This window comes from Haliotis rufescens, unplaced genomic scaffold, assembly GCF_023055435.1.
Source record: "Haliotis rufescens isolate VD_foot unplaced genomic scaffold, xgHalRufe1.0.p SCAF_1, whole genome shotgun sequence".
Lineage (NCBI taxonomy): Eukaryota > Metazoa > Mollusca > Gastropoda > Lepetellida > Haliotidae > Haliotis > Haliotis rufescens.
Genome location: NW_025963779.1, coordinates 33,047,575 through 33,074,807, shown reverse-complemented (window position 1 = coordinate 33,074,807; position 27,233 = coordinate 33,047,575). Strand labels below are relative to the sequence as shown.

The following is a 27,233-nucleotide window of genomic DNA, read 5'->3' as shown; positions in this document are numbered from 1 at the left end:
GTGACTAACCACGGGTCCAGGTAGTTCTATGGGTACCCGGGTCCTACTCAGTACCAACCCGACCAGGGTACCCGAGTTACCCGTCCCAGCCCTAATAGATTCAACTGTAAGAGTGAGGAGCCTCTAATGTTAAATTACCATTCTAACTGGGACTGTTAAATTAATATAAATAAATATGATGCTTCTTGTCGGAATCACTCAGTTATTGTAAACTGCTGTAATGCAGGAGTATATTATGTCACATGGATTGCTAATTATCATCGGAAAAAGTAAATAGATGTCAAGAATGCCTACATATTGTGTTACATTCTGTGTATCATCACTGTCAACATGAAAAAATGAGCTGAAATAAAGAGACAACCAAAAGCAGATCTTTTCCATTTTTATTCATAATGTTGGTGCCCCATACATAGAGCTGACCATGTTTTAATGGAAGCAAATTTCTCACAATGTCCACTTTACAATAATGTACTTGGGGCATTGTAGTAGTGACATTCAAATTAAATATCATATATTGTCTAAAAGTGTATACATCTTCAATATCCCCACAGGCTAAAACAACTGCCAACAATCAAAGGCAGATGAACGTGGCACAGACCTGGAAACTTGAGTTACAATGGGCACTGAATCAGTAAACGTGAATCCATTCAAGATCAGAACAAAGGCACACCCAGCCTCATCACATCAGGCATATAGTTGTTGGGTGATATCGGTTTTCTGATAAGCAAGACTTGAAGAAATGCCTGGCAACAATTTTCCCCCTTTTCCTGAAGACATTTCATTTTCAAATTCAAAATTTGACAAGAATTAACCTTTATCTTAAAAAAATACAAAACAATACAGGAAACATTTTTCCTTGAGCTACAGCAAAATTGTACAACAATACCTCATTACTGAGGTCTGTAATTACAATTTCAATATTTAATTCAAATAAACTGTCCATTAAATTGCACATGGTGTTGTGGAAGTCATTTGTCAAAATAATGAATCATAGGCTGTATCAATATTTTACACTGCTTTTACCACAGACTGGGCTTACATGAAACAGCTATGAATGCTGCTTGAAACATATATTGTAATTTTCAACTGTAAATTCCATTTTCAACAAAGAATGGAGTCACCATTACCTGACCCTATCCCACATTGTTTCTCAACACCAAAATGTCACATATCTACAATTGTCTCTAAAATCATGATTGTGCAATTCCATTGAGACACTGAAATATACAAATCATGAAGTGTCCAAATACAATTCCACATCTGTGAATATACACACCAGCGAGTTAGAGTTGCTTAGTCAAACATTGCGCAAACATTGGACAATTATACGTTACAAGGGTATTCAGGCATTTTGAAACAGTCAAAGGGTCCTAGTCTTATATTTGTTGTAAACTATAGACAACAGGATGTGATTCTGATACTCCTACATAACAAACACCAACATACCCACACACATAGAAGGTTTCTCCTCGTATTATCACATAAATACCTGTGCACGCACGATGAACTGACTTTACCAAAGCATGAGCTGTCAATTTCAGAATCAAGGTATATTGTTTGCTAAGGAAATTGTTTGGGTTTACATTTTCACTAATGAACACAAAAACACATTTCATCCACATCTGCATTATTTTGCATTGGAATCGTCCACTTTGATTTCGGGGAAGTGGCGCTGATTGCAACAATGGTGGATTGACTTGAAGGACAACAACATACTTGTCTGTGTGTTTAACACAGGCACCTAATGGAACAGTTGACTGGAAACTTATCAACAAAACTACTGCCTTGGAGGTTTGGTATGGGTAGGGATTCAGGGGGCTCTAACCCAAGTTACGATCCCAATCCTAAACAAATAATAAACATCAAATGCCTCAAAAAATAAGCATATCTGGAGTTAAAAACACAGTTCCAGTGAGAAAATACTTTTGCAAATTTTGTCAGTTTATACTGCAAACTGTCAATAATCCAATGCTGATAGACTTGAAGGTGTTGGCACACAGATCGCTGGCACTGTGGAACAGCTCACCCAGTTGTCAATGGCACCAGCTCATCGAATAGGGCAAATGCACAAAAGACATAAGCTTCCTAGAGTGGTAACATACAATAAACATGCTGTAAAGAAGATTCAATTAGCTACAGCAATACAGGGCTCGATTTAAGGATATTGATTTAACTTGCACCAGGTGCATGCAGACATAAAAACCAAGTTGCACCTGATTAAATCAGGTTGCACCCTGTCAGCATGCCTGACCACCCCATTCTATTGGTCATGTAACAAGCATGGCTTGCTGAAGACCAGTTCTAACCCAGATCTTCACGGGTTGGTAAACTTCAGTGAGAGATAAAGCTACAGTACAGAACATAATCTTGAATTACCCAGTTTGATGATGTCAGGCCCAAGAAAGCATTAAACATTACAGATAACAAAGGGATTAGTGATGTAGTATAGTAATGTCATGATAAAGCTCAGAGGTATTGATTGTGTTCAAAGAACAACATTGTGTGGACAAATAAGGGTTAGCCAGACTTGATGCATATGTAAATATTAGGCTGCATTTTTCAATAATAGGTAGCACTGGTGCATGTTATATGTAGCTAAATCGAGCCCTGCTATAACATTGACAAATATGAGCTTCATCAAAGGAAAAGCCATTTTTGACCCGTTTGCATGGTTATTTGAGTGTTAGAATAAACTTTTAACATTTCCACAAGTCCACCATTTCTTTCATAGCACTGAACTAAAAATACTGAAGCAATCAGGACTTACTATCTCAGAATAGGATCCCAGATGTACAATCCTATCAAAATACCACTAATCTTTGAAAATACAGGCACCATTTGTTTCTATGTTCAGGATATATCCCCAAAGGTCTACTGTAACGTCAACCAACAGTAAGGCAACAAAAGCAACGCTACTTTCCAAGGACATAAACTTTGATATCCTCTAATAATGTGAAAATGGGTGTTTTTGTGTCTGCTATGACATATGCAAATGATAAAGACTACAGTTCTCATTTCCAATAGCACAGGAAACAAGAAATGAAGAACGCATGTTTTGATCTTGAGCATCTTGACTTTTCTACCTGGAGGTAAACTAAAGTGATGGTACTGCAAGCTAGCACTGAGACAATCACAGCTCCCTGATTCCAAGCTAGCAGTCCACAGTTGACTCCATCAAGGGAAGACACACGAACCATCAACTCATCATACAGGACAGGAGACCCCACAAGATGGTAGGTAGGTCCATGTGGAGACGTACTCAACAAACACAAGACAATGACTGATCAACTAAAAATCAACATTTTGGAGTGCTCAACTCACTGAGTCTGTGCTAAACAAAACAAAATGCAACTCAGAGGAGCGAAGATGGCAGTATAAATAACGATTAGCATCCAAGATGGTGCCTCTATTCAAGGCCATCGCAGGTAGAAGATGCAGGCGGTTGTTCACAGTATGGTGCAGTTCTGGTGGCCATTGCGGTTGTTCTTCTGTTTGAGCCGTGACTTTGGACGGTAATGTTCCAAGTAAGACAGCTGTTTAGCATTGATTGCACCCTTTCGTTTCCTGGAACAAGATTTGGATAGTAAGTAAGCATCAAATGACAAACAAGTATCTCAAAGTCTTTGCAAAGATTCCACCTTTACTGATAGTAAATTGAAAGTCAACATCACCGAACCTGATTAAGCTTTCGATCATCGATGTGAAAAACTATTCAAATCATTACTGTTCACTCCTTGAGATTTAACAATCTACAGTTCTGCCAAAAATAATAATGATCTACATGTATCGGTGTAATATAGGTCACAAATACAGGACCCGTGAAGATCTGGGGTGGAAAAGGCGACTATGCTTGTCGTAAGAGGCAACTAACAGGGATAAAGTGGTCAGGCTCACTGACTTGGTTGATGCATGTCATTGTATCCCAATTGTGTGGATTGATACTCATGACGTCAATCACTGAACTGTCTGGTCCAGACTCGATTATTTACACCGCCATCATGTAGCTGGAATATTGCTGAGTGCAGCGATAAACAACAAAGAAAGGACTTACTGTCTAATGAGTTCCACAGCATCTTCATACTTCATGCCACTCTCCATGAGTGCTAGGGCCACCAACACCGGTGCTCTGCAACATCAGCAGCAGCAGCATTAACACACAGTGTCCATGTTACATGAACACTCTCTCTAATACTGCATATTCCATTATCATACTCCTGAAGAATATATAAGCAAGAGGAACTTCTGATATGTGAACCTAAAAAAGCATTTTGGTATCTCATAAATGTGGCATGGACACTAACGTAAACTTTGCTGCATTTGGGAAAAAATCTAAATTAATTTAATAATTTTTTACAACCATCATTAACTATTGGACTATGTCGCTTTGGCCATGGGACAAGTTGGTGCTAGTTTCTAAGGCTAGATGATGATGAAAACTTTCTAAGGGGTGCCTAATTCTTTACCAAAAAAGCAACTTATCTTTCCTTAGCTCAGCTATTTTAATAAAACAAAGCATTTACTTTGGTCAACCATTATCCTTCAATCACTTCTAATTCCACAACACAAAATTTGCTTAGTTTCTGCCCTTCTCATGACAGATATATTTTTAGAAATTTGCTGCTAAATCCAAGCTAAACTTCTTTGAAAATTTCAAGATAATAGTTGGTGAAGCTTAATTTGTAATGGCATCATTTCAGACAACATTATGGTGCCAGACACGAAAGACCTGCGCCATAAATTGTACCCATGCAGGACCTTGAAAGTAACGTATGAAAAGTAAACACATTAACCATTACACTATCCCACCTTCCCAAACAAAGTTGTTGTTCTCAAAGACCACCATCCCATGTGTGTGTGTGTGCCATGATTGTGTCCGTCCATGTTAACACATTGATTTCCATGATGGCGGATGATGTGAGTGATGAACAATCCCAGAGTGTATGTACCTGCCGAGACCTGCCACGCAGTGTACTGCCACACAGCAGCCTGGCTCCTCCCGGAAGCGTGTCTTGAGCAGGTTAAACCAGTCTTCCACGACTGCAGCTGGCGGGGGGCTGCCATCATCGAATTGCCAGTCCTATGAGGAAATAACAAGTGCAGTCAGTCCACAAGAATCATAGCACTATCAACTCTCAGTGCAGTAATCCCAAAACTTAAGAAGCAGGATATAGGTCACAAACTACCTTCCTTTACTTTGCTTCACTCCTTAATAAATATGGCAAAACAGTTATCTCCCTTTGACCACAAGCAATTTTCTCCTGCATGCATGCTAATTTCCCTTAATAACCCAGATACATACTTTCCTCCCACCCTATTATCATTGATTATGTCAGGCAATCAACAATCCAGCTTTACAGCATAGTGTCATCACAACCATGCAAGCCCAAGCCCTGATACATGCCATCAGGACACGATGACACATTAACAGCCAGGTCTCACATATCAACCACAAGATTCTCATTTCAGGCGACCCTTACAGCAGGGGTTGAAAAATCTAACAAGAGTTCCCTAGTTTTGCTGGACCCAAAGACTTCAGAAATTCCACTGATCAAAAATGCTTTCAGCTTGGTCCCAAAATTAATCAAAAGAAAACAGCATGTCAGCCATATTCCTTTGCTAGTAATCAAGTTTCTCAGCATGTGACGATCATGTTGAATGTAGTGTCCTTCCGACAATGTTTGTATTTTCATATGAACAATTTAGATAACGGAAAACGATATCAGTTTTTAATTATGACTTTCATATAATACTCTCAGTCCAGCAACCAATCAAGATACATCTGATCCGTGTAGAAAGGTGGACTGTTGTTAGCAAGTTGGTCGATATCTGTAGATGATCATATTTCGTATTTCAGATAAAAATTTACATAAATTTTGTTTTGTGATTCATTTGAAATGGTTTGAAAATGAGCTAACCCACTGGACCAAATGACCACTTACATGTTTGATTCCATGTGATATATATCTGGTCTTGGAGTGCAGATTTGACAATCTTTCAACCCCTACATACAGGCATAAGCTGCTGGGGATTTATTCTGCCCCATAATCAAAACAATCCTCCAAGGGACGTTTGCTATTATCTTTAGTGTATATAACACGTTAATCCAAGATTAACAATAGAGTGAGTCAGTATGGTTTTACGCCGCTTTTAGCACTATTTCAGCAATATCATGGTGGTGGACACCAGAAATGGGCTTCACACATTGTACCTATGTCAGGAATCGAACCCGGGTCTTCGGCGTGATGAGCAAACGCTTTAACCACTAGGCTACCCGACCGCCCCGATTAACACTAGAACTGTTATGAACCAACAAGCAGGTGTAACATTGTAGTCCCTCACCAAGACTCGGATGCCCTCTTCCTTGAGTCTTTCTGTGTTATAGGTGGGGTCACACACTCTCACCACATCCTTTGCCCCACGCTTCTTCAGTTCCTGCAACACATAAATGTTTCAACATCAAGCCTGCGTACGGTTTTACAACTGTATAACTACTTTCAAAGACACTCCAGAAGAAACTGCAGACTCTAAAGTCATAGCTTTCAAAAGACAAGGGTCAATCTCAATTGGCAGTTTCATACATCGCTGCTTCTTGTGGACGATAACATTACATGGTATACTGTATTTATATATATCTTTTAAAGTTTTATCCTACCTGTTATGCAAAATATTTCCAATAAGGCTAAAAAAAATAAGTCTCGGTTCTCAGGCACTGCCCGCATCATCATAAAGTGTGCTGCACGTTTTGTTTTTATTTCCATTTTCCTAAAAAAAATATAAGTTACCCAGTTACTTCCCTTTACTGCGCATCTCATGTAATGGCCATGGTGGCAATAGGAGTTTGAATGCTTGTTTTTGTAGGGAGGCCCTTTCCCATGTTGATAGTACACAACTGTTCATCCATAAATTCTTATGCTTACTTAGTACTCCAACTTCTAAATGCCTATCAAAGAAGTTAATCTCTTTATTTGGTTACATACTAGTTTTAAAAAGAAAAAAACACACAAAAAAACACTGCCCGCCTGCACTATATTTTCAAAAGTCATTGCCTGAGAACCATTTCTTTTATTTTTTTAAGCCTAATATTCTGAATAGTTTCTGGAGAGGTGTGATGAAATGGGGTTCAACTTCATATTCATGATTTTTGCACTTATCTAGTGACATGTGCATGTGTGTGAGAGCACGTGTCTGCTTGTACCAGTCCAGTCTAATGGCAGTTTTATACACAGTATACCAACTCCAAGCTGACCAGTCCTTGTTTTATCCCCGTAATGCCGAGCGCCAGGCAGGGTAACAAGTATCATCTTGTACTGTCTTTTGGTTTGATGCGGTCAGGGATCGAACCATCGAACCATCGACCTGTCCGTTTCCGGACAGACGATCTAGCCATCAAACACAGAGGTGGTCACATAATTTCTACTTATGCAACAACGTAGTTCGAGTTAGCACTATGATCACGTTCGACACAAAAAGCCTAACCACTGGGTATTTCTTCCTACAATCAAATGTCAGCACTCAGGTGTCCATATTTACCTCAATGAACTTATCAATGGTGGAATCAGTTGGTCTATCCATTATCAAGTAGCGCATACTCTTGAACTCGATCTCAGCGGGCTCGGGTCTGCGGGCTTTCATGGCTGCTGTCATACTATTTATCCACACACAAGATTACACCGAGAATCATACACCGAACGAAGTGTTATATTAATCTTCTGCTCACACCAAGTACAAAGTCGTATTGCAATTCTTGAACAAAAATGCTTAAGCAGCTGGTAGAAAATATTTTCTTCAAAAATATTTTCTCTGTGGTGATATTTCTTTGTTGTTTGTTTTTCACTCCTGGCTACAAAACATAAGCGATGAAAGACACAGGGGTTTTCAGTGTCCAATGGAGTGGGTCAACGAAACGTTCTTAACCCATCCAAACTCCAAGCAATGAGGGCCTTCGGAGCCCCCACACGAAGGTCAGTTAGCCAATCAAATGAGAGTAGCGTGACTGCAGCACCGTGGTTGCCGTGACAACGTTGTCAAGGGCAGGCGACTCCGCAAGCTCTCTACTCGTGTTGAGCCTGACAGTAATCCCCGCTGTTTGTCACAAACTCCATAAAGGTATGACCGTATTCACCGTTAAACTGCAACAAACAAAAAAATATATATAATTCTTCATGAAAAATTACATAAATATATACACACACGCTCAGCAATATTCCAGCTATATAACGGCTGTCTGTGAATAATTGAGTCTGAACCAGGCAATCCAGTGATTGATATCAAGAGAATCAATCTATACAATCTACAAACATATCAAGAGAATCAATCTACACAAACTACAAACGATGACATGCATCAACCAAGTCACCTAGCTTGACCACCCGATCCCTGTAAGTGCCTCTTACAAGCATGGGTTGCTGAAGACCAGTTCTAACCCAGATCTTCAATGAACAGCACATATATCTTACTGTCTAGTTAGAACTTATTCTAAATGTATCACTAGCAGTGAGTACTGGATTTAATGAGCCCAAGGGACTTGTACACAGTGTTTGATATTAAAGGGAATCCTTGACTCCTTGAGGTTTGCTCCTATAGTATTTGCATCTAGGGCCTTCCGACCCCTAATTTTTTTACTTTTAACATCAGGACTATGACAATGATCTCCTGATTTTCATGCTTAGTTTGGAACACTATACACCATTAATGATGAGGCAGATTCACAAATTGAAATTGCATGTTTAGTGTCATACAGAAACATGCATGATCTATCATGTAGAAGGCGAGCCATGGCCTCAGTCCACAAGTAGCCACAGTAAAATATGGAGTTAGGACAACCATAGCACTATAACTGCTTCCTGGTATAAACCCGGAACAAATGTCTTGAGAACGACTCGTTTGAGAGTAGCCAAACAACAACCATAGTATCTGAACAGTAACTAACAGAGTTATCCTCTCCAATCAACATGATCAGTAATACTGACTCGCCTTTTACACGATAGATCATGCAGGTTTTTCCATTAAGCTGAAGTATGCAATTTCAATTTGTGAATCTGCCACCTGAACATGCTGCCTGCAAGTACATTTGGGTTGAAACAAGTACAGTTGACATGCAAGTGCAGACATTAAGTTTCCAGTTTATAAGCATCTTTCAGACCACATGAAGGGCCAATGATGCACGAATTACTTCAGACAATACACAGAGAGAGACATGAATCATGAGTAGAATCCTATGACCCATGACAAGACAGAAGCTCCGGAGTACTACGGTACTCACAAACCTGTAGTATTCTATGCATGACCATGCTGAAGCCGAACAAGTGTGACGACACACCAGATACACTCAACAGAACTGTGCAATCTTGCAGGTTGCTGAGTGTGCAAAGACATCCCACTGTATACAATGCTACTGGGTGACAGGGTGCACAGACATTACCCTAGTACATAGCTTCTATACCTGGAGTAGTAAACTCAAAGAGTGTTTATATCCAGCTTCCGAAATAACTGCCTGCCTGCATGCCAGCTGGTAACTTTTCTGTCAGGCAGCATGAAATGTTCCTCACCCTGCCTGACTGTCTGGCAATTGTCAGACACGATTGTCTCTTATTTGTCAAATTTTTTCAATTTTCAATGTTTATAATGTCTGAATGAGGGCAGCTAACTTTGAAGATGGACAGGCAAGTGCCCGACTGTCTTGTTGGGTTTTTAATTTGTTTCAAACACTGTTTATATCTATTTTTCTTAAGCTATTTTCAAATCCCTTACAATATCACAGTCTGTGCCAGTGCCTGTGTATTGTTAACTGATCTTACTAGACCCATCAGAATTTTAGGAGACTGGGGTAGAAGTCATGGCCTAAGTCGCACACAGTTTCTAAAAATGTCTCTTGCATAAAATAATTATGCCATAGATTGCAATGGTCTCCTCAGATGATAGACATGCGTACCATCTTATGTCTTGTGTAATTAGTTCATTCAATGGTGTCAGACAGTGCACTGGTGAGCATGGTGAGACCAAAAAGACAATTCATTCAATATCTCAGCTACCTCAGATACATTCAGATTATACAGGTTTACCACACTCACTTGAATCAGTCTGGCAATTTTCCTAGCATGTATCTACAAATAGGTCGGCTCCTTGCATGTAGTTCAATTGGCAGTAATTACCTTAACTGATGACGAATTATTTTACCAAAGTGGCATACCTCTCAGACCCAATCTCACTCCACTTGTATTAAAGTTTTTCAATATCATTTTTGTCAATACCACTGAAGAAAAACTAGAAATAAACTTATCAATTTTCTATTAACATTGATATAAAAAACAACTATTGGGATCATTAGTAATTATGGTATTCCAATCTGCTCAAAAAACAGTTCAGTTACTGGCTTGGAGCAGTAGTTTCGTCTTTCCCTATGTACTATCACTAACTGAGCTTACTGGACGAATACATCTTCCTAAATTCAGACATAACTATGGATTAGTCATAAAATTTGTTGACTGGTAAACATCTTTTTATTTGGAGTGTGTAGCAGGAAGTAAATGTAGTCCTACAAACTGAAACTTATCAATGTGACCATCTTTCAGGATGTTTGTTACTCAACATCCGTGTCAAAGGATAATTTTGTTCCTATGTGTATTCAACGCTATATTTGATAATGTAAGATACATTATTATACATGTGATAAGCAGTATAAGGGGACCCATTGACAGAGACTGGTGCACTGCACTTGAACCAATGCATAGGCTTTATTGAAGTTATAAATGGAGATCAGTCTGTTTAGACGTTGGCTAATTAGAAACCAAATACTTCATGTTTTCCAAAGCAAGTCTTCCTGTTGTTAGCATAGCAATTCACTGTCAATGTAAAATGCAATTCCACAACACTGTCATTTAGTAGTGCCTGAAATCATGAAAGTCCATGTCATAACCCTCAGTCAAAAACTGATCGGGGGTCCCTATCTTGAAATACAACAGCAGGGAACACCAAGTACCCTTGGAGCCCCTTCATCACTGGTGATATCATGTGAGCCATATGTACCAGATATTCATTAATGACTACCATGACAACAGGGCAGTGTTACAGATTGAACACCATTCCATCAACATGTACATACCCAATAAAATAACCAGTTCATCAAAATCCAATCAACGACAGATAGCATCCACTATCATCACCATGGTTACATCACAAGTCATCAATATGCTAATCACCATCTGGGAACTCATCCACTTGTATCAATACACTCTAAGTTTCCACCAACCCCCATAACATTGATCAACTACATCCTCCACAAAGAACATTGATTTCAACTTAATTCTTCGTTCACATCTCAACACTTGTGTTTGATAGCCTTATTTTTTTCTGCAGCTTGACAGCTTCATCAACAATGTTACCTTGATCCATACAGCCACACCGCACGCTGAGGTCCTGATTTACCTACGCTAATGAATCCGGCCAGATTGATACAGCCATGGTGCACCTACACTGATTGACTGTCTCCTGATTTACGGCTAGTCAGCTATCTCCACATGGCCAGCTAATGGGGAACAACACATCAGTCAGGACACTGTCAAGGATTTGGCAGCTCAAGTACTGCTGAGCATGTTGATTAATGACGCAAATATTGAACAATGAGATAAAAAAGCAATACCACTGAGGCTGATGATGGTGGTAATTATATAGGTATGATGTACTTATATATGAATCAATTTGGTTGTTTGGGAACTATAAAGAACCTGGCTGTCTGGAATATATCGTATATACACTTTGATCCTAACAGGCAGCAACATTCATGGGAAACAACAGGTCAATGGCCCCATATGTCATACTTCCTATACAGACAAAACAGTGCAGAATAAGTAGATGATCACATGCATAACAACAGTCCTTTTCCACTGACAGTGCACATTACTGGTCATATGTCTGTCTCATAGTCCCTGAAACATACTATTTTGCCCAGCCCTTACTGTAATGCTATAACCCTAACTAAAGTAAGTCTACATTTTCCACAGGTCCTGAAACTCCCATCTCATTGAGTCTCCTTTTCAAATTAAACAGAGTTGTTTGTTTCTATCAAAATTATAGGGGGCGGTCGGGTAGCCTAGTGGTTAAAGCGTTCGCTCATCAAGACCCGACCCAGGTTCGATTCCCGACATGGGTACAATGTGTGAAGCCCATTTCTGGTGTCCCCTGCCCTGATATTGCTGGAATATTGCTAAAAGTGGAGTAAAACCATACTCACTCAAAATTATATATTTTTAGAGACTAAGCATTAGTCTACTAGCATCGATAAAGAATTGCTAACTATGTACAGTGAGAAATTAAAGGAGTCCTTGAGACTTTCTTCAACAGTATTTGAATCTAGGGAACCCTTATTTCGGATATTTAACATAATAGGATCATGACAAGGACCTCTCTTGCCTTTATCCTTAATCAAGTTAATTTTGAACACTGATTTCTATTTCCATTCAATCTTTCTAGGGCTGTACATGTTGTATTGGATTTGTTTGAGGCTCACTTAGAAATCAAATACAGTAATATGATTTCAACATACGACTGAACCTGTGACTCATGCAGGTAGAAGTGACAGTCAATAATCATATCTGCCGGCATCGCAAATAATGTTGAACACAAATGTCAATAACAGTCAAGCACATAACAAGAAATATGCTTGAACTTGTGAAACACACTCAGCTGTACATTTAACTCTGACAAATTACATCTATCTAAACAAATTGGAAGCTTTTCCAAACTTGAAATGATCCTAGCATATTCTTAAAATATGACCGAACTGACAACATTGTTGATTCACACCTTTTAAATTCTAACCACAGTTGCAATACAACATAGGCAATGATAAGAGCTATGATTGTCTTTCTTGAGAGTGATTCAAATAATTACTGGATGATTACACAGCTAAGAACATGAAGAACAGTCCGGTTTCTTCCATTACTGATCAAAAATAAAGGTCTTAACTCAAATCCTTATCATGATTACAGTGAAGTTTCATGTTAGCAAACACCAAATGGAGGCAGCATTGTGATTAACAGATCAGCCCAAAGCAGCTAAAATCAGTGCTCAATCAAATAATACATCAACAATTGAAAAAGAGTCTTTGAAACAAATACTCACATTTACCAAGAAAGTAAGTTGCTTGTCACGGACAAAACGTTTTGTGAGTAGTGACTTGCCACATATACAAGCATGTACCGGTACAGTACATGCCTCACAGACGTCACGAACAACATCAATCAGGCCAGCCTTCATTACTAACAATCATTTAGGACAGGCTTGTCATCATCTGGGAATTGTGACAGTTGACTGACAGGTAATCCATTACAATTGTTCATTTTAGTCTTGTAAATCACCATCAGGTCAAAGATCATTATGCTCAGCTTTTGAAAATTCATAATTAACATTTAACTTTAAAATATTAACTTGCATATCTACATGAACTAATGGTGAATAAATTGCCAGAAACAAAGTCGTATTATCATGATTATGTTGTTAAGAAATTATCAAGTCTATTCTGTTTCTAAAATATAGATGATGATTATTAACAAAAATATGTAATCTGTAAGTAAATAAATATTATTTGTCCTATTGTGCAAGGGTTCACAACAGCTTAGATTGAACTGTTCACACCTCATAAACACCCATTTGTATAAGCATGGTATTTTCAAGAGAATGTGTTACTGAATCTGAGCTGACATCTACTCATGCAAGGTAGGGCTGAACACAATGAGTGCTTACTGACATGAATATTACAATGACCCACCACAGGGAAGTTAAAATAAGTTATTATTATATATACAAATGCTGACTTCTACCGGTAAACAGTCAAAATAAAAAAGCCATAAAATGATAATAGGAGAATGGTAAGCATAACGTTTACTGTGTTTGTGCACAACTGCATTTATCTCACCTGATCATAATGTCGATTTCTCAACAGATTACAATGTCATCAAACATATGGGCAATTTGAAAATGGTTACTGTCAGAGGCACATTTCAATATGGATATACATCCAAATAAACAAACATTATCAAATTATAGGAAATTATATCTCAAGCTTGAAGGGGCAGTGGAGCAGCATCAGGGATGGGACGGGTAACTCGGGTACTCGGCTCGGGTGGGTCCTGAGTAGGACCCCGGTACCCACAGGACTACCCAGACCCTTGGTTAGTCACGTGATATATTGTTTAATGACAAAAACTCACTATTGCTCAGTGGTTACACTACAAGTCGCTAATGTTCGCATTTCTTTCTGACGATGCACACATTCCTTTTGACTTGTATATGTTTGAGTTAAGATAAAGCTTCAGTCAACTTCAGTGAATGCATGATCTGATTGTTTGATACATGTATCTAAATAGTTTTAGCCAGGGCTGCGGTAAAACAATTACCAGTCAGACATTATGTTCCCTACTCCTGAGACTTGCAGTGGGTACCCGGGTAGTAAATTTGGACTCATTCCAGCCCTAAGCAGCATGAGGGTTGTTTGTCATGACACAGAGGCTGACTAGATCCCTATATGATGACACAGTAGCAAACAAAAAGCTATTTTTGAAATAATGTCTAAGCTGAACAATAATTAATGAACTCAAACCACCATCATTCACATCAAGTTTCTGTACTTTAGTCTCCTTAACAAGATGTTTACCATGTTTAAACTTTCTGTAAACTAAAATTGTTCAAAAGCCACTTTTAGTAAAATATATAGACCTGACTAATTAGCACCAACTTTTATGACATCAATGTCAGCTTCATTTGTTCAGCAGTTTCAAAGGACTAAGTTGGGTTTACTCTGCTTTTAGCAATATCCAAGCTTTATCACAGCAGTGGAAACAAGAAATGGGCTTTACACATTGTACCCATGTAGTGAATCAAACCAGGACCAATAGCTTGACAAGCAAACACTGTAACTACTAGGCTAACCCACCATCAAGTTTCGAAGGAGAACATACCACAAAGTACAATTAGGCAATGACATAAACTCACATAAATAGAGCACAAGTAAGGAAAAAAGGTGATGCAGCCTTTGGAAAAAGTAGTCAGATGTACTGATTGCTGAAAAAGCAGATCGACTTTAGCTGAGAGCTCAGGTAATGCACAGTATTGATGTGATTCTCACCTGTGGCTAGTGCTTATTGATGGCAACCACTCGGTACAACTCTGCATAATACATGTACAATGCATCCAGCATAACTAATGAGACCTGGATTTCTGTCTACCATTCCATGCCATCCTTCCATAAAGCACACTCAAATGACCACTAATGTCTCATTTACAAACCTACTTTTTTCCTTCAAGTAAACTTCCTGCTTAGCAATATCGTTTCATACATGTTTGCTTTCCCACAAACAAGATCACATTGTCCTTTGGAATCTACTTACCCTCTCCAACAATATCAGGGCTTGTGAAAAACTACTTACACACATTCTGCAGGAGCATTCCATTTAACATGTTTAACGAGACACTGTAACATTTGGCATTTCTCAGTCAGCCGTAATGAACACATTTTTTCTTACAAATCTTAAGTTTTCCCCCACTACATGCAACATATAGAGGCTACAAAACCCATTTGTATACCTATCCCATTTACTAAAACAATTCGAATGACTATTTCCATCTAAATATTACAATCATTTCACAACTTATGATTAAGATTCAAGGTTTCCTCTCCATGCATGCCAAGTAAGTATGAATGAGAAATGAACAAGAATGTGTAATTGTATTAACTTCAGCCAAGTTCAACCAATGCAATACATCTCCAAGAAAACCATAATACAAGAATAAATGCCTTCAGTCTAGTGCACAGGAAAGTAGGTAACATAATTATCACAATATTACACGCACCATAAATTTTAATGACATTAATCATGTTAATGTCCCTTCACAGAATGCTCTAAACATGACTTCTGGACAGGACCCACTGGGACTACCCATATCATAAATTACACTATGCAGCATACCGACACAGAAAAACAGACTTCTTCACACAATACCATAACAGCAGCAAAAACAGCTAAGGACAAAACAAGGTCAATCTGTTTTATCAAGGGCAAACAGACACCAGAATTGATGTAAGGTGAAGTATGTCACTAAGGTTGATTTCACACATATAAGCAGACCAAGTAAGATAAGTAACCAGGATATTTTTTTACAATTAGGCCATGGTTTTTTTATTTTAAGGATTACAGATTTTTCATCCCAAAGTCCAGGGTTGGAGGAGGGGGAAAAAAAGAAAGAAAAAAACCAGATGCATTTTTTTTTATGCAGATGCCTCTGGCAGTCTTTATAAACATATTCTGTGATCAAAAGACCGCCATTTGTGACGATGAAGTCCCTTGTAGCAATAAAAATTCTACCACTTACAACACAGACAATTGTCAAGGGAGGCTATTCATGTTTGGCTTCGAGATCAACAAAGATTGATTATGTATCTCTTTACTAGTTTACAATGGTAAATTTGTATGTTTTTTATTAAAATAAAATGACTGACTAAGCGGCTATCTGCAGGGGAAAAAATGGAAATCTTATTATTATTATTTTTTACATTTTCTCAAAAATTAGAGTCAGCGGGTCTGTAATCCAAAAAATATAAAACGCCTGGCCTTAGCATGATTATCTTGTATGCGAGATGTTATCAGAAATGGCTGTAATATTCCATGAATATGACATCTACTTATTATTAAGGAAGAGTAAGTGAGCAGCGTTTCACAATGCCACAGCTACCCTACTATGCAATTGTATCAGGGCATGAAGACAACCCACAGATGAAACCCTCACCATGTCACCTTGCTGATGGGGGTTAACCTCTTTGGTCATGTGGACAAGGCATCCCACTTTGGATCAGAAGGTCTGTGGTGCAAATCCCATCACAGGCCATTTTATTTCTGCAACTCAATATCACATCTGAGACACCAGACATACATACAGGTAGTATTACTCCTAGGGAGAACCAAACCTAGGACTACTAGATGACACCATGAACCACTGACCACAGGTAGAGTTCAGAATTATTATCAAGTGGGGTCATAGGGTTCTGCAGTACTTTGCTTGTATAGTATTTGAATCTAGGGCTCCCCTAACTTTATCAACTTTTAACATCAGGGTCAAGACAAGTACCACTGCATTTTCATGCTTAACTTCGAACCCCACTGGGGACTACACATACTGTACCACCATGCTTCTCATTCAACAAAGCAACATGAAAAAGAATTCCTCCTAACATGAAAGTTGTATTATCAATTATTACATGACTATTCATGCTTTGTGCATTTCAACAATGTTTCAAGCGGTCAAATTTCATTTTACAATACCATAATTTCCCCCAGTGTTTTCAGACACTGCTACACACATACATGACAATAATGTTGTCACCTTAGTAATTAATGGTCACATCAAATTTATATACAATGGTCTGAAAGTATTTATGTTTACAAAATAAGGTATAACTCATCAGAGTGGCGTAAATCCAAACTCTCATCCACAATTAGTTCTAACAACAACCACACTATCATTCAATATCAGTACCTTATCAGAATGACCAGTGTTGTGGAGACAAAGGGCTTTCTATGCCGTACTGACATTCCGAACAAACTTATTAATCCCAGTTCATGTGTCATGTTCAAACCAGTGTTGCGCCAAATGGTGTGGGTGGATAAGTGTACACTAATCTCCTCCTCACTTCAGTTTCACCTTGACATGGATGAAGGGGTATACAATATGGGTCAAGGTGAAGGTTGAAAGTATGAGCTGTGTATCAGTGACAGGAGACATCTCCGACATATACAGTGTTAAAAGCCAGCATACCTGTCAGTTATCTTCCACACCTTACAATTGTCCACACCAGCTCAACACCGCCTACACATACTGGCTAGAGAACATTCAAAACGAGTAGGATTCTCTTCACCTAGATAGGTAAACCCTGGTGCTGATCATTGGCAACATGTCACCAGACCTGTTTGGAAAACTATTCAGACATGCTAATGGAAATTCCTACCATTCTTGTACCACTTCTTTGCTGCATTGTTCATGACTATTAAGAAATATAGGCTAAGTACAATTCAGTTCCATCTCATTCTTCCAAGCTTGAAACTGTGCTAAAAGTACATTAGAAATACTCTGACTGATGAGTATACAAGCTGTCACTACTGATAGCATTGTAACTGTCACATATACCAATACACCTCTCTTGCAATATGATAAGTTAGCATGGTTAGCAAATGACCAATCACAATGACTAATCGACGAAGTAGCAAACACCAGCCGTGCAATACAACATGCACTGAACATTCCAAATCAGCGCACATAATCATACCATTTATATACACCAAAAGAACAAGCCAATTACAGCAGATTACTGAAGTCTAGGCCATTTTCATTGCCACCACCTTCTAATTACCATGGCTTCATCATAATGTCACAAACAGACAATTCAGACACAGGTCTTCCAGTGTATTAGAAGGAAGATGAAGACACAGATTACACTGTGTTGGTCAGCCACTGTGGTGATTATGGCTATTTGCTGTGTTTCCAAACAGTGGCTCCCAAAATATCCCTTGCAACTGGAAATCATCCCCACTTTCCCCTCATCACTGATAGCATGTCTGGGTGCATTTGATGGCTGCATACTGCTGTCAACTTGATCAGTGCAATAGAGAGATTGCTAGTTGTGGTGTGACTTGGTTAACCATAAGAAGCATAAGCACAATTTAATTTAAGCACAATTTAATTTAAGAACAAAAGATTGCATGTGACACTTACAATGTACTGGCTGGACTTATGCATCTTAAATCAACAATGTCGAAAGGTTGTAAAAGTTGTAGTTTTGATTACTTATCATGGTTATTAAAAATAAGGTTAGTCAGAACACAACCTCCATGATCTATTTATGTTGAATTCTTCTTTCAATCAGTTATATGACAGCAGCCTGTAAATCATCAAATATGGACCAGACAATACAGTTTTTTTGTGCAACACTCCATATTGTTAGGGTCTGATGACAAGCTGTCAACCAAATCACCTAGCCTGATCACCCGGTCCATCAAGTGACCTGTCACTACCACCACAGGACCCTGAGTACCAATTCTAACTCAGAATCAGATCTTGCTGAATTCCAGGTTAGAATTGGTCTCCTGGAATCCGATCCTGTGGAAATTCCGGTTGGATCCATTGGCATGACAGGACTAAGGCCAGTTTCTAATCCTGTTAAACAGGTTCCAATTTAAATCAGCTTGTTGAAGTCTGGCATACAATGAGGCACTAGCCTACCAGCCTACTGCCTGACAATTATGTCAGTAGCCCACGGAAACCCACACACGTGACAGGCACCTTCGGGGCTGGTGGTAGGTCATTATATGGGTGTGTAACTACTGTTACAGCATACCTAAAAATACACAAGGCTCTATCAGGAGACCACATGCAGTGTCACACTGACTCATTCTCATTCAATTGGCTCCAATACAAGTGAAATTTATGTACATCAAAACTGAATTTCCATTTGAAAATGCACTATAAATTGATCAACTGTTCAAATGTATTCTTTTCCATAAACCATTTGAATAAGATGGTAATGAATTGGTTTTCTAATTTGATTTTATCTCATTTGAGATGTATCTATTAATCATGCTGATCATATTACTATGGCAACAGCGACAAGCTAGATTGTGATGAATTAGATAAAAACTATTCAAAACCCCAATAACCATGGTAACATCTAAACATGTCCTGTTAAACCATGAGTTCAATCAAATAGTCAACAGTCTGCACTAACTAGATTTTGGTTGGTCATTGAAAAGTGATAGTGTATTAACCCTGTTAAACTTTAACTTTGTTAATCTCCACCAGTATGTGAGTGAGTGAGTGAGTTGGGTTTAAAGCCACTTTTAACATTATTCCAGTCATCACAGCGTGTCAGCTTAACGTGGGAGGAAAGCCCTATGTGATGCAGGTCTGAGACGTTACCACTTCAGTGAAACCCACGAGCATGGGTATGGTGCTGACAAACCTAGAAACATAATCAGGGCGAACCAGGATTCAAACCCATAATGATAGGTTTCTGGCGTGCCCAAGGGACGCAACTCTGCAAATCAAATCGTGGCGCCTTTGGCGACTGGGCCACCCAGTACGAAAGGGGAAACATCTGCAGCTGGCCAGGGAATCATGGAAGAAGAATTACCATGATTATGTTACAGCAGCATGTTTTTGGCCTTCCATGTGGCATATTTACAGATGAACTGCAAATGTGTCCATGTATGCCAAGTAAATGGGTGACCAGTACTGACCACTTCTGACCAATTGCCATACCCGAGCTCGTGGGTTTCCCCCGAAGTGGTAAACGTCTGAGACCTACATCACTTCGGGCTTTCCTCCCACATTACGCTGACACGCTGTAATATAACTAGAATACTGTTAAAAGCGGCGTTAAACCCAACTCACTCACTCTTACCAATAGTTAGTTGTTATACATCAGTCTGTGACTTAGCTACTAGTCTGTTGCCCGAGGCTAGTAAAATTCTGTTTGGTCTAACATAAAGCTCAGCTAACATGGCTAATAATATCCACAATAAAACTAAAATCTTCTGAAAATGTTGCAAAAAGGGAAGTTTGGTCTCAAACCGTTTTGGCACAGACTGGTAAATACTGAACAAAAGAAGTTAGGGAATGTGAATATTTTGGGGGAAATGTAATTGTAGTGAAGGCTGAGCACCCAATTTCATAAAAATATCCCCGAAACTATATCGTATCCCTAACTGTATTTGTTCAGTATAAGTTTTGTATACCATGTGTACAGGCACACAAGAACATGATAAATACCTCTGTGAACATAAAAAAGAAAGACATTTGGCATTTGCCATGTTTACTTGTGGTATTTCAGGAACCAGTAACCAACTTGACCTAATGCTAGCCTCTAATGTCTCGAGCTAACAGTGTCATTACCAGTGCAAATGATTGTTGGACATATATTCCAAAGTACTTGGGCATAAATGAAGTCCTCATCATGCATACGACTAAGGAACACTGATAATCACAAGTAGACAGCTCTATCTGTTTGTTATTTAATATATAGGCATTAAGAATATCATGCAAATACAATTTAAAAAACTCCAAACATTTCAATTATATTTACAAGATTATAAGTTTAATATACTCCATATAACTTCACAATTTAGCCTTGATTCTTTAAAATAAACATTGTTTACAATATAAACAATGAGTAAAACTCTAATAACATACACTGATAAATATAATTGCAAATCACTACAGTACCGTTGACCACACTGATCTTGATGACGCATTAGATCAATTAACAATGATTAACACAGATCTTTATCCATTCTTTTCAAATTCCTTCCATAATAAAGTTAACTGGCCTTGTAGATCCTGTGAATATTGTTGTGTGTTGTCATCTGGAACTCCACTTGAGCAACAGTGAGTGAGTGAGTATGGTTTTACGCCACTTTTAGCAATATTCCAGCAATATCACGGCGGGGGACACTAGAAATGGGCTTCACACATTGTACCCATGTCGGGAATCGAACCCGGGCTTTCGGCGTCACGAGCGAACGCTTTAACCACTAGGCTACCCGACCGCCCACTTGAGCAACAGACAAGGAAGAAGCAGTTGTTTACCCACTTTATCTACTGACATCAATGCTTCCTCACTATCCAGTCATAAGTCAGGATATAGATACTCTTATCATCCTGTCCTCCACCAACCAACTGTGCATACACACAATACACCACACAACAGGGGATTCACCACCACCTGCCTGCTTTACTATGAGTATGATAGAATTACACAATTAAATATAGACATGATGTACTTTAAATGCTATATTTAACTTCAACACATTTACCTTTGAGCAGGTGTTTTTTATGTCGCTTTTAGCCAGAAACGGGCTTCACACATTATACCCATGTTGGCAATAAACATGGGCCTTTGGCGCAATGAGCGAATGCGGTCACAACTAGGCTACCCCACTGCCATTTTACATATGAATACCAAGTGAGTGCTTGCCTTAACTTTTCAACTACTTTTTATGGTATACAAACATGACAAAACACATCCCTTTTCATAACATTCCCTGATAAACCACATACCACTGTGTCAGTGTATGAACACACAACATAACACTATACACACACACAAACACACACATTTTACAGGACTTACGATTCAAACAGAATATTCTCAGTGTTCAAAATTAAAAGAGATCATGGGGTCTTTGTGGTCTTCTGTTATATTTTAATCTTGTGATCCCCTAAATCTTTAACCTTTGACAAGGACCCCACAACTACTTAACTTTCATGCTTCTTAATTTCTAACACTGATTCTTGACACAAAAATTGAGGATTCAAGTTCATTAATCAAATGAAGTAGCAGGATACGAGATGGGACTGTGACAATACACACAGCAATGCTACCTGATTGCTGTCTACCGGTAATTGAGAATCATTAATTCAATGTAAACCTATAACTTATTTCGAGACAGATAGGGCCATAAACAACAAGTATAAAGTCCCCAAACATATCTTAAGATCTGTCCACTAACTTCATCAAAAGTTGAGTCACTGCATTCATTCAGATTGGAACTGAAGGTCTCATGGACCATCATCTTCATATAACCTCCTTCATGACAGAGAACCCAGCCTTGGACTTCAACTCGGATTAACTTTATCCAAGTCCCAATGACTTCCGCAGACTGCATAGTTCCACTGGGCTCATTTATCCAAGTTTCATGTGTCATGATCACAGTCTGAACACCCAAACAGGCTGTTCTGTTTAACTCACAAATCCATTATTACTAACTTAACTTTATACTGCCCCTAGCTCACTTTATCATGTACATGCCTATGACCAATCAGTGATCTTATTTGGAATTAAATAAATGCGTGGGGCATTTTAGTTTCTTGTGAAGATTTTACACGTCTAAGGACAAAAATAAAGCAATACCATACTTCTTTGGCAGTCTAACATACTGCATCAGACAAGACAGGCACGATATTCCAAAACCCCTTCAATTTCTTCCAGGGTACAATGGGTTAAGGCACCTAAATTACATCCCCAGACAGGTGACAACCACCAGCTTCATTCATCAAGCGTTAACAACCCCGATTTCACCCATAGAAAGGCTAGAAACCCTAGCTTCATTCATCCAGGGTACGGCCTGATCTCGCCCAAAGAAAGACAAGAAGTGCTTGACTCATTCATCTAGGCCTAAAGACAGACTGTATCCAGGTGTATCTGACATAGACTGGCCCACTGCGAGCTATGTAAACAGTGTGCTGAACATACCAGACAGTGAGGGGAGACTGGGTCACAAAGCTGTGACTTCCCTTGTCTTCCCTCCCCTACCCATACGGTCCCTCTGCACACAAACACAGAGCCAGGTGCCAAGGATGATGGCTGGAGCTGTTTCCACTGAGTGACCCCCTCACCGACATACTGAGATACCACCAAATGTCAAAAGAAACTTGACTTCATTATGCAATGTCCGTCACTTGTTGTTTCTATTGTTCTATCATCTGGATCAAATACAACACACCCTATTACACAGTGGTCAAGATAGTCTGACATAATGTTTTAAAGAAAGCATTCTCAAAACACTCACAACTGGTTTGACCGACTTTACTTTCCGAGGCAAGACCGATTTGTTTGTTGTTTCTGTTTCAGATGCCAAAAATACAAAGACACTGAAGCAACTACAATCAGATTCTATTTTAAACAATAAGTCCAGAGCCAAACAGAAATAGATTCCTTTCACAGAAGAAACTGAAAAAAGTGCTGCAAATTGTAACTTCAAATATATCTGGGGTGTCAATATATCAAATTTGGTAACTGGATAACATGGACATGATGGACCAGTTAGACCCAAAATAGTGTTTTAATCACAAAATTGGTCTCTTAGTGTCTGAGGTTTTTATTTGGCCACCGATGAATCCGTTTTTGTATCTCCGTAGCTTTTCCACTCAGAAAATGAATTCATCTATGTCTAGGCCATAATCAAACAAAAACCCTGTGAGGGGCATGATGTCTTACAATATGTTGCAAAATTGTCTGTACAGTCCTCTGATCAACCAATCAGACAGCATGTCCTAACATGTGATCGAAATTAGATCAAGGAAGTGAAAAATAACACATTGCTGTCAGTTGGATTGGTCATTTTTCAAATCTATATTTGGTATGTGTTATGAATAATTTTTGGTTTGTCCAACGCCTCACACCCCTGAATATTATTGTTCCTTTCTGATACAATTTTAAAATAAAGATAAAAGTGATCCTATACAATAGATATACCAAATTTAACAACAAACATCCAAAACATACAAAAAGTCCAGTTTCCACTCTTGCCAAACTAGGCTGGAATTATGGAGTGACATTTTGACTCAACATAGTCCAATCACAATTGTGTAATGAAATCGACATCCTGTTCATCAACTGCCATGCAGATTTCGGTTTATTGCAGTATTTGTAAAGCATGTGTACTGCCAACTAGGCGTCAAAAGATATTTTCCAAGTTTCTAATCAAGGTGCTCACTTCATTTGATGCACTTCGCGAAGTAAGACCAGTTTTATTACAATATTATATAATATTATCGATAAGATCATCTTGACTGGGTGCCACCATTTTGTTTGAAACAAATATAACTGCCTGCCTGCCTGCCCCTGGCTAGTAATGTTTTTGTCGGGCTGCATGAAATTTTCCTCCACCTGCCTGACAATCATGCAGATAATTTTAAGACTACCTATTTACTCAGTCTTCTCCTCATAAATTCTCAAGTATAAATAGTTTCTGTTATTTCCACTGAATCAAGATGCAATTTGTCTCTTATTTTTCATAATATTTCAATGTTAATAAAGTCAGAATGCGGGCAGGTAGCTTTGAAGATGGGTCAGCTGCCCTACTGTCTTGCTGGGTTGAACAATTATTTCAAACACTGCTGCAGACCATTTCCCCCTGAAAGTTGAAATCGTCTAAAAAATATCAGTTTTAGAAAAGCATATAGTTATTTTAGATGCTTGAACAATGTTGAATGCTGATATTGATTAGAGTAGACTGCTAATTTTACTTAAATTACTTCTTCTTGTATTAAATTCCTGAAGTACCACCAAGCCTAAACATTGGCAGTTTGACATTAGGTAACATTCAGCCGTCTCTGTCAAAGGTCAGTGTCACAAAAGCATCCAGACTAAGCAGACTAGATCCACAACATCCTACATCAACCACACTTAAACATGAAACCCTTAACACTAGGAAGTCCTATTTAATTACAATTGCTATTTTTCAAAATATTTATGATCATAATACCACAACCCCATCAAATATCTCTTCCTGTTAGCCATTAATGGTAATATTCCAACGCTGAATCAACAACAAGAATAGAGATGGCAACAGCACAGATCATTCTCATGTTGGCTCTTAAAACTCCAGAGTTTCGAGGTCCAATGACTGAAATATAGAGGTCAATCTCTCAGCCTTGAACATGTTGAAACTTCCCAGATTGAAAGTAGAGGCAAAAACAGCTATGAAAGCCTAGAAAATCAATCCTGCAGAAGGAAAAACTAACTTTTTGTGTGTCAGTGTGACAACATGTATCATGGTCTTGACATCCAATGTGCTTTGAAAATCTGATTCAGACTACAATAGAACACTGGATCCCTACCGACTCTAGCATTCCCTGGGGTGCCATACTGACAGCCACCCACTGAATGCTCCTTACATGTCTAGAGAAAATGTAACTACCGGGTATTACAGATTCTTCATCATTATTGTGACATACAATAATAAGAATGTCCAAGCTGTTCGTACTCACAGACCTTGAATACTGGAAAGGTGGGACATGTTTTATCATATCAAATCCTCATGCATCAACTGTTATTTTCATTTGAGATGACTTTCATCAACAATTTCATCTCCTGTTTGTAAACCAGGCTTCAATTGTTCCGCTAAGCGTGTTAGGTACCGTATTCGACGTAATAAGCGCCCCGCTCTAATAAGCCCACGACGATATTTGCTAATATATTGGCTTGTGAACAATCCCAATTGGCACCCTTCCAATTGAACATTGTACACCCTTAATCAAGGGCAATTAAATTCTGGAAAAATATATCTGTCGTACATAAACATTTCAGGCTGTCAGCATAAACCACGAAATTTATCTTTCAACTCTGTTTTTTTCCACCAAAATAATATTCTAATAAGCTGATAAGAGCCCTGTTCCTAATTTTGAGAGCGCCCTGGACGCTTATTATGTCGAATACGGTATATGAATTTCAGCATGTTCAGAGTTGGTGAGAGGGATAGTGACTTTTGGTTAACGTCAGTCACCAATATTCCAACAATATCACTGCAGCCTGTACGTAATCAAGTCTTGAGAGGCTACCAATGACTATATACATGAGCAACAATCCAGTTTAGTTGAACCTAACTAACATCAAGCATAGATTACTGGGGACAATTTCTAACCTAAATATCAAGGTGATGATTGTTGGTATCACTTGTGATATGGCATTCAGGCAAGAATATTTCTACAAGAACCTAAAACAGGAACTCCCTCATCCCCTAAAACTAAAACACAGTTCTATTGACATATATATGTACCTGTAGAAAACATCATCTACAATGTCTTTTGATGCACATATGTATAAAAACACCACATCATGTACATAGCATGAATAGCATCACAATTCTCCAGAGATACCATTACCACTGCCTGTTCCAACAGGTTACCATGGTGAAACGTTACATAATTGCCCTGCTCTACCCCACACAATACACATGTACCTGCGGAACCTGCCTACTACATCACTACTGTTGACTGAAACTGATACAGATCATGCAGAAAGGATACTTTAATCACAGGATTCTAGGGACTGTATCAAACACATGACATTTCAAAAGAAAATAATAAACATGAATATTACCAGCTTGATTAACTACGTAAATAACAGTCCACAAAGGAACGTCTACAATGTTCAATAATGGGCCACTTTCAGCTTTGTTCAAGTTCAGTTATGGTATACAGAAAGCTTGATAAATAACCATATTCGTTACATAGTCGGTAGTAAGCATGGTCAACAAATCAAACAGAAAATAGACAGGGTTATTTTAAACATTCAAACCTAACACCGCCATGCTACCAAGTAACATACTTTCTAGTACTACATGTGTCAACTCCTACATTCTGCCTGTACAAACCCTGCCGTGTTGTTAAACTGGCAGAACACAATACCA

General features: G+C 38.6%; 1 protein-coding gene across 5 annotated transcripts in view; it reads right to left on the bottom strand.

Annotated features, from left to right (window-relative positions):
- Positions 1 to 369: 369 nt before the first annotated feature.
- Positions 370 to 27,233, bottom strand: part of LOC124139425 (protein tyrosine phosphatase type IVA 2-like) — a 41,117-nt gene continuing 14,253 nt past the window's right edge. For 3 of the 5 annotated variants that reach the window (XM_046506461.2, XM_046506463.2, XM_046506462.2), the window contains 5 exons: positions 7,531 to 8,129; positions 6,340 to 6,432; positions 4,947 to 5,077; positions 4,052 to 4,126; positions 370 to 3,564 (listed from right to left, as the gene is read on the bottom strand). In XM_046506461.2, coding sequence (XP_046362417.1) covers positions 3,447 to 3,564; positions 4,052 to 4,126; positions 4,947 to 5,077; positions 6,340 to 6,432; positions 7,531 to 7,644 — 531 coding nt within the window. In that variant the 5' untranslated portion in view covers positions 7,645 to 8,129 and the 3' untranslated portion in view covers positions 370 to 3,446. Of the gene's footprint in view, positions 3,565 to 4,051; positions 4,127 to 4,946; positions 5,078 to 6,339; positions 6,433 to 7,530; positions 8,130 to 15,121; positions 15,145 to 17,526; positions 17,549 to 27,233 lie in introns of those variants that run through there. The other 2 variants (XM_046506465.2, XM_046506464.2) reach the window with 2 other exon arrangements.